A 13,545-nucleotide genomic window follows, 5' to 3' on the forward strand; every position below is an offset into this window, starting at 1 on the left:
GCCCCAATCTGTTAAAGAAGTGAGATCAGATTCAAAATCGGTTGCCTGTTCGAAGCAATCAAAAAGAGAAGACTATTTGTCAAGACAGGAGTATAAAGTTGAGTGATCAGCAAAAAGAGCTACTTTAGTTAAGGTTGTCGGGAAGATCATTGATGTAGATAAGAAAAAAACAGGACCAAGAATAGAACCTTGAGGTACCCCAGAAGTTACTGGAAATAAAGAAGAGTTGACCTTCGAGAATAAAAGTAGTTAGAAAGAAACAATTTGATAACCTCAAAAATTTTCCCAGATACACCATATGAAGCAAACTTATGGAGAAGACCAGCATGCTAAACTTTGTTGAAAGCTTAAGATATGTCAAGAGCAATAGCTCCAGCCTCTCAGTCTCCATCTAATGCATGATAAAATCTTTCAGTCACAGCAGATAGCAAGTCAGTCATAGCGCAAGAGGATCGAAAATCATACTGATTGTCTGACAGCAAGTTATTTGACTTAAGATGGGATGTGAGAAATTTGTGGATCAAAAACTCAAAGAGCTTGCTAATAACAGAAAGAAGACTGATCGGACAATAATTGGAGGGGTCAGAATGTTCGCCAGGGTTTTTGAAAATTGGAACCCATAGGCGCATTTTCCAGCGGGCAGGAAAACAAGACTCAGTCAAGCACTTATTAAATAGTTTAGAGAGAATTGGAGAGAGTTCTGGCGAACAATTTTGTAAGACTATGACAGGAATGTCATCTGGACCACAAGCTGTAGAAGAATTTAATCAAGATATGACTTTACAGAAGCTGGAGTTATTTGAATGTCTAACAATGGGTTAACCTGCTTAATTGGAATGGAAGGAAGAGAACGACCTTACGATTCGAGAGTTGAATTAGTAGAAAAGTTCTTTGTAAATAGTTCTGCCTTATCCTTGGGAAAGGTAATAAGATCAGTTTCATGAATGAGAGATGGAATGTTAGACCTACCTTTGTTTATGCTGCTGTTGAAGATTTTCCAAAAGTCTCCATGACTTAACTTCTGAGATATGATACGAGATTTAGTGAACTGAGAATAATAGAGCTTAGCATCTGACAGCACCTTTTTACATCAATTTCTTGCAATAATAAATAGCAGTTCCTGCACAAATTCAGGAGGTTACATAGGAGGCACATTTTTCATCTAAGAGGGAAAAGACATCAGCCTAAGGACCTTCATGAAGAAAATCATGAAAAAAATACCAGTCAGCTTTAGGGTAGTAGTAAGTATTGCAATGATAGGGTAAGTTCGAAAAAAAGTAGGAGAATAAAAATTTACCAAGATCATTGCATGGTCAGAACCACCTAAAAGAAAAAAAGGAGAAACAGAACACAAGCTAGGATCAGAGACCAGACATAAATCAAGGAGTGAAGGCAAATGATTAGGGTTGTTAGGAAAACGAGTCACAAAGTTAACGTTTTTGTTGATTTTTTCAATTTGATGTTTTTATTCAATATAATGTTTTTATTCAAATTTTTCGAAGCAAAAGAAAAAAATTTGGTTTAATAAATTGAATATTATATTTCCTTAAGTTCTTAAACATGCTTAAATTATTTTTTTTGGAAAAAAATTAATTTGTTAACACTTTTTATAAAAAATTAAATAACTATGAATAAATAGTTATGTTATTTTGTATTCTTAATAAAGCTCTTAACAAAGAAAATTTTATTAATTATATATAATTAATTTTAATGTTTAATGTTAGCAATACGTACTGGTGGTGGAATCTTTCTTTAAATGTTTAATGTTAGCAATATGTACTGGTGGTGAAATCTTTTTTTTAATGTTTAATGTTAGCAATACGTACTGGTGGTGGAATCTTTCTTTAAATGTTTAATGTTAGCAATATGTACTGGTGGTGAAATCTTTTTTTTAATGTTTAATGTTAGCAATATGTACTAGTGGTGAAATCTTTCTTTTAATGTTTAATGTTAGCAATATGTACTGGTGGTGGAATCTTTCTTTTAATGTTTAATGTTAGCAATACATACTGGTAGTGGGATCTTTCTTTAAATGTTTAATGTTAGCAATACGTACTGGTGGTGGAATCTTTCTTTTAATGTTTAATGTTAGCAATACATACTGGTGGTGAAATCTTTCTACTTTTAAAACCATTTTCAGGAAACAAAAAATAATAACATACAAAAAATATTAAACTATTCTAAATGTCTAATGCCGATGCATCAGACATTTATTTATTACAACTAAATCATAAAAAAAATGTTTTTGTAACAAAAATTATATTTATAATGAAATTAAATTTATCATTATATTTACCATGAATTCTACTTGGATTATACTTAGTAAAATGATTTCATTTAATTTTACAACTGCTTTGCCAAAACAATCACTTTTATTGAAATTGAAGTAAAAGGTTAAATATTTATAATGAAAATTGTATTATGTAACTCAAAATTAGCATGAAAAATTAGTTTGAAAAGTAATTTAAGAGCAAAAAAACCTTGGACACCCCCTCCTCCCCTACTACAGGCAGATATCATCTCTGTTACATTTAAAGTTAATGAAAATAAGTTGAAAAGAAGGTAAATCAGATTCTATTCTAAACTATTATGGAACAATCAAATGTATTTGAACTCACTATAAAGACGAAAACAGAGGAACTTTTTGACGGTAACCAGATTTTTGTTAGAGATATATTTTATATCAAGAATAAAGAGAATTTATCAAATTTATAATTGAGAAAGGTATTGATAACCTTGATGCAAAGGTAAAAATATCTATAGATGGTGGTCAAAATATTTTGAAAGTTATCATTTTTGATTCAAAAAATTATTAATTTTTATCAAAAATTTAAAAAGATTTTAGTGTAAAACATTCTTCTACTTTTGCCATTGTGGAGATTTAGAGGATAGCAAAAACTATTGGCACTTCTTATACTTGAAGGAATGAATTTTATTCTGGCATTTGATCTAAAGTGTGCAAACAGTGTTTTTTGACTTCTTAGTCACTATGAAAAGTATGTTTGCCTGTATTAGGATTGTTATTTTTCCATTTTTTTATGGAGGAGAGTGCAGTGAAAATTTATTTTCAATTATGAATTACACCGCACTCTCCTAGATAAATAACTGGATTTGACAAACCTAGTTTGTACTGTGAATGAGAATCCTTGCTCAATGCAAGGAACATTGGGACCCATCAACTTATATTATGATCAATATGTATGTGATGGAAACAGAAGAATAAAAAAAAAAAAAGATAAAAGTCTTATAAAGTTTCTGTACTGTAAACTTACTGTATTGAGTTATAATGCAATTACATTACTATGAGTATATATACTACTTCAGCTCATTAAAGTGACTTCATCATTTACTAAAGGCTCTTTAGTCTTTTTTTCACATTAAGTGATAAAAATAAGCTTGATAAACAAGGCTGAAATAAAAAAGTAAAGCCTGATAATACCAGGAATGTGGTGTGGATCAAAAACAAAACTTCTTGCTTATGCAAGCGAGAGGTTTCATTAAATATGAAATTTAACTTAACTAAATGAAAATCTTGTAAACTTTAAAACTTGAATATTAGTAAATGCATTAGTTAATGGCATGCAAAAAATGTTTATTTTTCACACTTGTTTTAAAAGCAACATGTTGGGTCAACTATCTTATTTGGAATTGATGGTATCAGGAGTTTTTTTAATAGCTTGACACGATATTAAAAACAGCTGCTGCATCCATATGAGAACATAAAATATGGTCTAAAAAGTTAGTTTTTATGACTGGTGATTACTGGTGTTTACTGGTGTTTATTGGTGTTTTTCTGCTTACAAACGTTTCTGTTGCTAGTTTAGCACAATCTTAAATTTTATGGTGTCAATTATCAAAAGCTCTGAACAGTCTCTGCAAGTTTTTTTACACCAAAATAAATTTCACCAAAATAACTGCTACGTAAGCATTAGTTTGAAAGCAGCAGGATTTAAAATCCCTAAAATTTAAAATTATTCATTTTTGAAATTTTCATATGATTTCATTTCATTTGAGACCCAACATAACAATTATAAATAATAAAAAAAATTAACATAAAAGTAAAAAAATACCGTTAAACCATTAATAATTAAATCATCAAGAGTTTCCATTTTACCAATAGCAGCAGGAATCTGATGAATGTCAGAGTTTCTACTTATATCAAGAGCAACAAGATGTTTCAGTGTGCATATACTTTCAGGAATAAATTTTAGCTGATTATCTGCAATATTTATATGTTTAACAAATAATCCATCAACATTTTCTGGAAAGCTTTTAAGGTTGTTGTTATTTAGACTTAACTTTTCTAAATCTGGAGACCACTTTTTAACATCTGGTAACTGTTGAAGTTGGTTAGATGATAGTAATAAAGTCTGTAGTTTTGGAAGCATAAGCAACTCAGGAGGTATAGCTTTGAGATTATTTTTGCTAAGATCTAATATTTTAACTATATTTAGATAATTAGAAATACTAGATGGAAAATTTTTTAGCGCATTATCATGTAGATTCAAGTTCAATACTGTTATCTCCTGAAACCATTCTGCTTTTAAACAAGATAAGTTTAGTTTGCTCCAACTAGCTACTTGCAAATCTTTGTTGTAATAATGATTTTTGAGTAAGACTTTGACAGCCTCATAATTTTTAACATTTTCACTGCACGCAAGACTAACGTAAAAGTTAAGATCACCTTTAATTTCTTCGATGAATGATCTTAAAAAAACAAAAATAGTTTAGTATTTTCAAATTATAAATTTTCTTTCAATGTTTCAGTGAATTTATATACATATAATGTTTTTTTCATTTAGACATATCATCATATTAATGTTAAATTTGTCATAATTACTTAAAATTCCTTTGCTAAAATTTTACGAAATTCTTGATACATACATAAATTTTTATATATATACATAATTCTATATATATATACATAAAATTCTATTTCTATATGTATACATATATTCTATATATATACATAAAATTTTACCAAATTCTATATACATACATACATACATACATACATACTTACATACATATACACATACAAATATACATACATATATATATATATATATATATATATATATATATATATATACATATATATTCATATATATATATATATATATATACATACATTATATATACATATATATATATATATATATATATACATATATATATACATATATATTCATATATGTATATATATATATATACATATATATTCATATATATATATATATACATATATTATATATATATATATATATATATATATATATATACATATATATATATATATATATATATATATATATATATATATAGCATTTCTGATGAATCTTTGTTGATGAAACACAGTGTCAAATGGAAAAAAATTTAGTTAGTGATTTTCTACTAATATATATATATATATATATATATATATATATATATATATATATATATATATATATATATATATATATATATATATATATATATATATATTATCAATATTTTGTTCTTTATTTGAAATTTATTATTTATCTTTACACAATATATGAAATAGAAAAAAATAAATACAAATGATTATATCAATAAAAATATAGAATAAAAAATACAAAAACTTTTAAAAACTCTTTCAATCTTGTTTCAGAGAACCACTAAGATTTGAATTTTTTTTAAATATTTAATTATATTATAATATTAATATGATAAATATTAACATTAAACTATTTTAATATAAATTTTTTTGGATGTTTATAGCGGTTGGGTGCTTGAAATTATCGAATGATTAAGTTTTTCCTGTTAAAAAAAAGTTAATTCCAGCGAATACATGCCCATAGCATTTTTTATATCTGTCTATAGTTATTTTACCTGTATATACTATTTTTTTATTTATAAAAAATTTTTTTTGATATATTTTTTTTTGTAAATACTTTTTATTTATACTATAGATTGTTTTATATTCACTTGTTTTATATTTTCAGAATTTATATTTTGACAATTATTATAGTATTTAAATCAGTTGAAATTGAGGCTCTTCAGTTGGAACTGAAGCTCTTTAGTTAAAATTGAGGCTCTTTAGTTGAAATTAAGGCTATTCAGTTGGAATTGAAGCTCTTTAGTTGAAATTGAGGCTATTTAGTTGAAATTGAGGCGCTTTAATTGAAATTGAAGCTCTATAGTTGAAATCGAGGCTCTTTAGTTGAAATTGAGGCTCTTTAGTTGAAATTGAAGCTCTTTAGTTGAAATTAAGGCTTTTTAGTTGAAATTGAGGCCCTTTAGTTGAAACTGAGGCTCTTCAGTTGGAATTGAAGCTCTTTAGTTAAAATTGAGGCTCTTTAGTTGAAATTGAGACTCTTTAGTTGAAATCAAGGCTTTTTAAAACACAGGCCTTGTTTTAAAGCGTTAAGCTGCCAGCACTTTACGTATGCGTTACGTATGTCTTGAGCAATTTCCATTGAGCAACTTTTCATCATTTTTTAACTTTTGAATTATTCTATAAGCGGTAAGATAAAGAATGTAATTAACTTTATAAAAAACCACATAAACTTTTGAATGACAATTATGCAGAAAAGTTTGAATGTCAATTAAGTTAGATGTAAGCGCTATTTAATAATGAAAAAAACTCAAATAAAATTAAAAATTGCGAAAATTTAATCTCTTTTAAGCAAATAATTTTATCAGACAGAAAACAAAATTGTTTATAGTTAACAACAATTTTTTTTTATTCGAAGTTATTAATCGGAACATTAAAAAAAAAAAAAACCATAAAAGAAATATATATAATAAAACATTTATTTATCATCTTGAGAGCACAAGAATATTTTTGCAACTTTTGATTGGATTTAAAAATTTCTACATAGTAATAAATAATTAATGATTAAAATATTATTATTTTTATCTTAATGATCAATTTTTTCGCTTGAGAAACCCTAATACTTCAAGCTTGAAGCAAAGATCATTATAATGTAATTTAATTTTGATAAAAAATACATGATTTTATTCAAAACTAATTTAACAAAAATATATAATTTTATTCTGATAAAAAATATATATATAATTTAATTTAGATTTAAAAGATATATAATTTAATAATTTAATTTTGATTTAAAAAATATATTTAAGTTTATAAAAATTAAAGTTAATGCTTGGGGTTTTTTTTTTTTTTTTTGTTATTCACCTCTCCAAGGCTGAGAAGGCCACTACAGATGAGGAGGCTACTTAATAATGGTTATAACCCTCTCTCAACTCTATAACTCCAAAACATGAACCTTGACGAACAAGGCTGCTAGGCGGAAAACAAGTTGAGCGCAGTACTACCAGGGACGTGGTGGGGATCTACTCGGAACCTCTCACTTATGAAGCGAGTGTTTTACCACTACACCACTACCGGGTTAACTTAACTGTCAAATTTATTTAAAAACATTACTAAATATTGTTCCATATTTTAACTTTATTCTTAAAAAAAAATTAGCTCATTTTTATCACAATTGTATTTTCGGTTTTCTTTCTTAAAGCTTTTTTTTTTACTCAAAATTTAATACTAAATAAATGTGTTCCGAAGCTGTATCAAGAACTTGCACAAAATGTAAGTTAAACTTTTACGCTCTCTACTTGCGTTTTAGAGGGGGGAAGGAGGGGGTAGGCAATTTTGTGACGATTTGTTACGAGGGGGATTTTATATGGTCCAAGTGCAGAACTTTATTTTGTTGGCGCACAAAAGTGTGCAGTAACAAAAAAAACAACCTTTGTAAACAAACTAAAAAAATAAAAAAATTCTTTACCGAGAGGCGAACACGGAAACCTTGGTTAACGTAGCCTAAAGCGGAATCCACTCGGCCATGCTAACATTGCAAGTTGAAAGAAAATTTTATTTTTAAAATAATGCTTTTGCATATATAATATATTTTTATGTCTTATTATTTATTATATATTATATATATAATATTTTGCATTTATTATATATCGAAAGAATAGCTTTTTAAAATTGGTATCATGTTTAGAATAGCAATGTTAATTTATACAATTTTACACTGAACTATTGGGGTAAAAAAAAACAACATTAAACAGATTGAAAAGTACTAATTAATTACCTCAAAAAAGCTCAGAAAATTACAGACATTATATTTAAAATCGTTTTGTATTTTGTAAAATTTTGAACACCGACAAACCACCTCTCTGGAAAATTTTTTTTTTAATTTTTAGGGAGGGGGGTTACTAAATTGTTGTGTTATTTAGGGAGGAGGGGGGCAATTAAGATGTGTTACGAGGGGGAGGGGGTCAAAAAAAGTCAAAAACTGCGTGACCTAATTTATGGACAACCTCTATACAACGATATTATTTTAACAAATGGGGTTTGGAAAAATAATTGCAAATTAATTTAATTTTGATGCAATTAATTTTGATGCAAATTAATTGCATCAAAATTAAAAATAATAAAAATCCAGGAAATTTAAGTTTTCTTACTCTAATAAAATAGAAACTTATGCACTAATATTTTATGTGTCCGCTTCGTGCTGCTATGACTTTCTGCACACGATTTAGCATGAAATCCACTAAATTTTTACAAATGTTTTAGATTTCTGTGTCTTCAATCCAAATCTGAGGGATAGTGGTGGTAAGCTTAGTTTTAGTTGTGCAGTCATGTTTTCGCAGACTTTTTTTTACAACTGCCCAGAGATTCTCAATTGGAATAAGATCTGGAGAGATGCCAGGCCATTTAATTGTTTTAATATGATTTTTTACCATGAATTTCTTGACTTTTTTGGATGTATGGCATGTGGCTAAACCGTGCTGTAATATTCTGTTTCCATTCAGAAACACTTTTAACATCTCTAGAATTAAATGTGTTTGCAGAACCTCAATGTAAGTGTCAGAGTTCATCATGCCAGTAACTGGGTAGAGTCTTCCTGGCCCAAAAGCAGAGAAACAACCCTAAATCATCTTTTCTGGATGCTTGGCATATTGTTCAATGTGTCTGGGTCGTATAGGCCCACCATCAGAACGAAGAACAAACTGTGACCGCTGGCCTTGCACTTCAAAATGTGATTCATCCGAAAATAAAATCTGCAATCAATAAATAAAAAAATTAACTGTTATCAAGTCTCTTCAATTTAATGGCTTCAATTTTTAAAAATAGTATAATTATATAAATATAATAAATAAAATAGCTATAAATTTAATAAACACATTTTGTCTTACCCTTCTCCATTGTTCTTTAGTCGATTTTTTTTATTCCTTTGCCCACAAGAAATGCTTCTTCATGACATCTGTAAGTAATGGTTTTTAGAAGGTTTTCTGGCAAACCTTCTAACAGCTATCAACCTCCTCAGCACAGTACTCGAGCAGACATGGATGTCATGTGTAGCTAAATCATTCATTAGTAGAACACTTTTTGATACTCTCCAGCATCAGATATTGGTCATCTCTTTCTGTGGTCTTTCGTTTTCAACCACATTTTCTTTGTCTTAACGGTGATAAGCTGGCTGTTGCAATGTAATGCTTCTTAACCCGGCTAACTGTAGATTGGTTTACTGAACATAAAGTGACTATCTCCTGTTGAGATTTATCAGAATATTGAAGTTAAGTTAATATTTTAGATTTTTTTTTTGGTATAGTGTCCATCTTTGTTTATTTACTTTTTTTAAATTTATTTATCGTTCTAATCACAGTTAAATTGTAGAAAATACAGAATAAAACAAAAAAGAAAAAGAAAAAAATGTTTGATGCAATTAATTTGTACAATACTGTAGATGAATTAACGTAACTTTTTTATTTGTTACTCCATAATTTTTTAAAATAAAAAATCTTTTTTAGTTGCAAATTATTTAAAACGATTATTTAAGAAATTATCATTTTAAAACATTTAACATATTTTAATTCAACAACAAAAACAAATATGTAATTCTCGACATTTATACAAATATCGAGAAAAACAATTTATTTATATGAAATTTTTTTTTTTATGTTAAATTTAATTATTCAATATTATAAAAAAATGAAAGAAAATAAACATTTCCTAATAGTAATAATAAGAAACGAGCTATATAATATTTAACTCATTTTGCGGTAATTAATATTATTACAGTAGCTTAAAAAAGTAAATGTCTTTAAAAAATAAAAAGATAAAGAGAATTTTATGATGTCAAATCCACATTAGGCCGATGCATTAAGTATTTTTTATTTAAAACAAGGCCTGAAAACACTGCTCCTGTAATATTTTACTTATAATCTGCTGTAATATCTCACTTATAATCTGCTGTAATATCTCACTTATAATCTACTGAAATATCTCACTTATATATTAATATCTAAGATTAAAATTATTTTTTTCATGTAATTTCTTTAATATTAATCTCTCAAATAACTTTCATAAAGTTGTAGAAATGATAGATAGTCATTAATAGTTATACATTATTGAAGTGAAACCGAAGTGAGCTTATTTAATCAAGGGTAAAATGTACAATTAAAGAATGTCAATGAGCAAATTTACTTTAAAAAAGCGGCATAAAAACTTTCTGAAAAAGATCTAAAAAGTGTCGCATAAATAAATACAAATGATGCTTTAGTTATGCATTAGTTTTTTCTAAAATCAAGTAGCAGGGATATGGTTCTGTCTACTACTAATGATATTTATTTTTTATTAATTTATGTAAATTTTTGTAGTGATTTTTCAAAAGATAAAGATTATGAAAATCGCCAACCATTCTTTCCATATTGGAATTTTCCCAGCCTCATTCAAGGTTTCTCAAATTACACCGATTCCCAAAAAATTAGGACAAACAGTATTTGAATTCACTAACCTGCACCTAATCAAATCTCAGCTTCTTTGACATGTAGCTTGTAATCTTTTTCAATTTGGTTTTAGGTCTAATCACTCAACAGAAAAAGCACTCTAAAGGATGTACAATGACATCCTGTTGAACATTGATGATGCTCTAACCACCATTCTCCCCTCTCTGGATATATCTGAAGTGTTTGATACAATCAACCACAACCTGCAGATTACTCGTAAAAAGATGAGTTTGGTATCACAGATATTGCACTAAAATGAGTGACTTGCACTTAAAATGCCAATACTTGCACTCTCAAAAATCCTTTGTTTCTATTACCTTAACAAAATCTAGATTGTCAGTGAGTTCAACAGAAATACCACAAGATAGAGTATTGGACCTATATTTTTTTCAAAGTTTGTTTCACCCGTATATTGTAAATAACTAAACATGGCACAAATCATCATCAATATGCCAATTTTACCTAAATATATACTTTCATTAACCCAGGAAAAGATAACCTCAACAATATCATGTATTGATGTTATCTTTTCCTAATGCAGTCACAAAATGGTTTTGAGAAAATGGACTTCTGTTAACCGAGCAAAACAGAAGCTATCTTATTTGGATCTAGGAAACAAACTTTTTTTTAAAATGATTTCAAAATAACATTCTCTGGAACAACACTAACTACAGTAAACTTGCTAAAAATTCTAGATTCAACACTCTCCTTAACTAGCATATAACTAACACTGTTAAATCCTGCAACTACCACAGGGCACAACAAATCATTTTATTTTTAAATAAACGTTGACCTTCGCTTCTTTATTTATTAACGAACGTCTAATTTAAGTGGTTTGTCAAATAACAGGGCCGATAACCTCCCCCCCCCCCCCCACACACACAACACACTTTTTTTCTAAAGGCCCTTTTTTTATTTAAAGAAAAATTCTAGATATAGAGAACTCGTTTTTAGAAATAGATGGTTGTGCACCTACACTTCAAAACCCGTGTCGTCGGCCACGAATATGCTGGCTTTATTCTTTCAATTTTTATTTTTTTTATTCAAATAATTTTTTATTAAATTATAATTATTATAATTATATAATTAAATTATAAGGGAGTTTTATTTTCAAATAACTTTTATTCTAGTAAATATGACATACAATAATTAGATATATCAAAGATGCTTATTGAATTTTATCAATTTTTTATTAATTCAAAACAATTTTTCATGCATTTACAAAGTGCAGGCAAATTAAAAATAACTAATATGCAATAAAATTATGACTGTAAAAAATTACTTATAAAAAAACGTATAAACTTGAAGAAATTTAAATAAGGACTTGAAGAAATTTAAATAAAAATAAAATAAAAGTTGTTTTGACATTCCTTTTTTAAGACATTTAAAAATAAAATTATAATAGTAAGTATTTAATAAGTTATTATATTAAGTTATTATTAAATATGATATTATTATATTTATAATAATATTAAGTATTTAATAATAAAATATCATATTGTTAGTGTTGTTAAACGCACAGTAAATAATGAAAACTATAATAAACATAATAGTTCTATATATTCTATTAAATTATATATATTTCTGCAAATCTTAAAAAAAAATTTCAAAAATTTCAAAAGGAAACATTACTTTAATTTAACAACAATAAGAAAATTAAAAAAAAGCATGCTTTTTAAGAAAGCAATGTTTTCATGGTTTCTTTTAAAGTAATTGCAAATGCATTCATTTTAACTGAAATTTCTCATGCTTTTATAAACGCATGTACAAACCATACTAAAACATTATTTTCTTCAGTTATGTACTTAGTTATTAAAAGTAACTCTATTGAAGAAAGTATTAGCATGGTATCATTTAAAGTCATTGAAAATACGTTTTAAATTTTAGTAACTTAATATCTTTTATTTTTATTGTTTGATTTTTATTCAACAATCACCCGAGTAATCCTGGTAGATAAAAATTAAAACACCGAGTACCGGGGAAGTAAAATTCACAATGAATTGCATTCCATAAATCCAGATGAACTTAGCTTAATTTAAATTTACCAATAACCCATGTCTAATTTTAGTATTAAAATTACTGCTTTTGTCCTACTTCAAATACTATGAGCAAAATTATAATAAAAAGTAAAAAATAAGCAAAAAAACTTTAACTCAAGTGCATCCACCCTACTGTTGCACAACCACATACAAAATTTGAGAGACAAAATAAAAAAGTCAAAGTAAAAAATAAGCAAAAACACTTTAACTGTGCATCAAACCCACCCACGCACAACCACATACAAAATTGGGGAGACAAATATGAGGAAATAAATAATAATAAATTATTTTTAAAATAGTAATTCTTGTAAAACAAATAAACTAAAAAAAAATCAAAAAAAAGAAAATACCTCATCTCAATTAATTTTTCAACAGAAACTTCTATATCTAATGAACCAAATTTTTTTTTTAAATCTATAGTACCTGGATCGATAAGAAATTTTAAAACACCATTTAACTTTTTAAGTACAACGTAAAATAAAAACACCATCAATAGAGTTTTTGAACATTGAGGTCTTCTGAAAGCTTTTTCTAAACATTCTTTTATATTTTGGTGTTTCAAAGATAAAACAACTTGTACAGCAGCATAATTGTCATTTTCAACTATTATGTCAAGACATTTTTGAAAAAAGTTATCTTCAACATTATTCAACTTTATATCTTTTAAATAATTAGACACTTGTGTTTTGGATAACGGATGTCGAAGAATACTATAAATCTCTAAAAA

The 13,545-nt window shown here is 27.0% G+C and overlaps 1 protein-coding gene across 1 annotated transcript in view; it reads right to left on the bottom strand.

Moving 5' to 3' along the window:
* LOC101237119 (leucine-rich repeat serine/threonine-protein kinase 1) overlaps window positions 1–13,545 on the bottom strand; it is a 72,198-nt gene that overhangs the window by 51,782 nt on the left and 6,871 nt on the right. The window contains exons 2-3 of the mRNA XM_065803127.1: window positions 13,169–13,538; window positions 4,071–4,707 (exon numbers count right to left, since the gene is read on the bottom strand). Of these exons, the coding sequence (XP_065659199.1) occupies window positions 4,071–4,707; window positions 13,169–13,538 (1,007 nt within the window). The remainder of the gene's footprint in view (window positions 1–4,070; window positions 4,708–13,168; window positions 13,539–13,545) is intronic.

Source organism: Hydra vulgaris, chromosome 08 (assembly GCF_038396675.1).
Source record: "Hydra vulgaris chromosome 08, alternate assembly HydraT2T_AEP".
Taxonomy (NCBI): Eukaryota; Metazoa; Cnidaria; class Hydrozoa; order Anthoathecata; family Hydridae; genus Hydra; species Hydra vulgaris.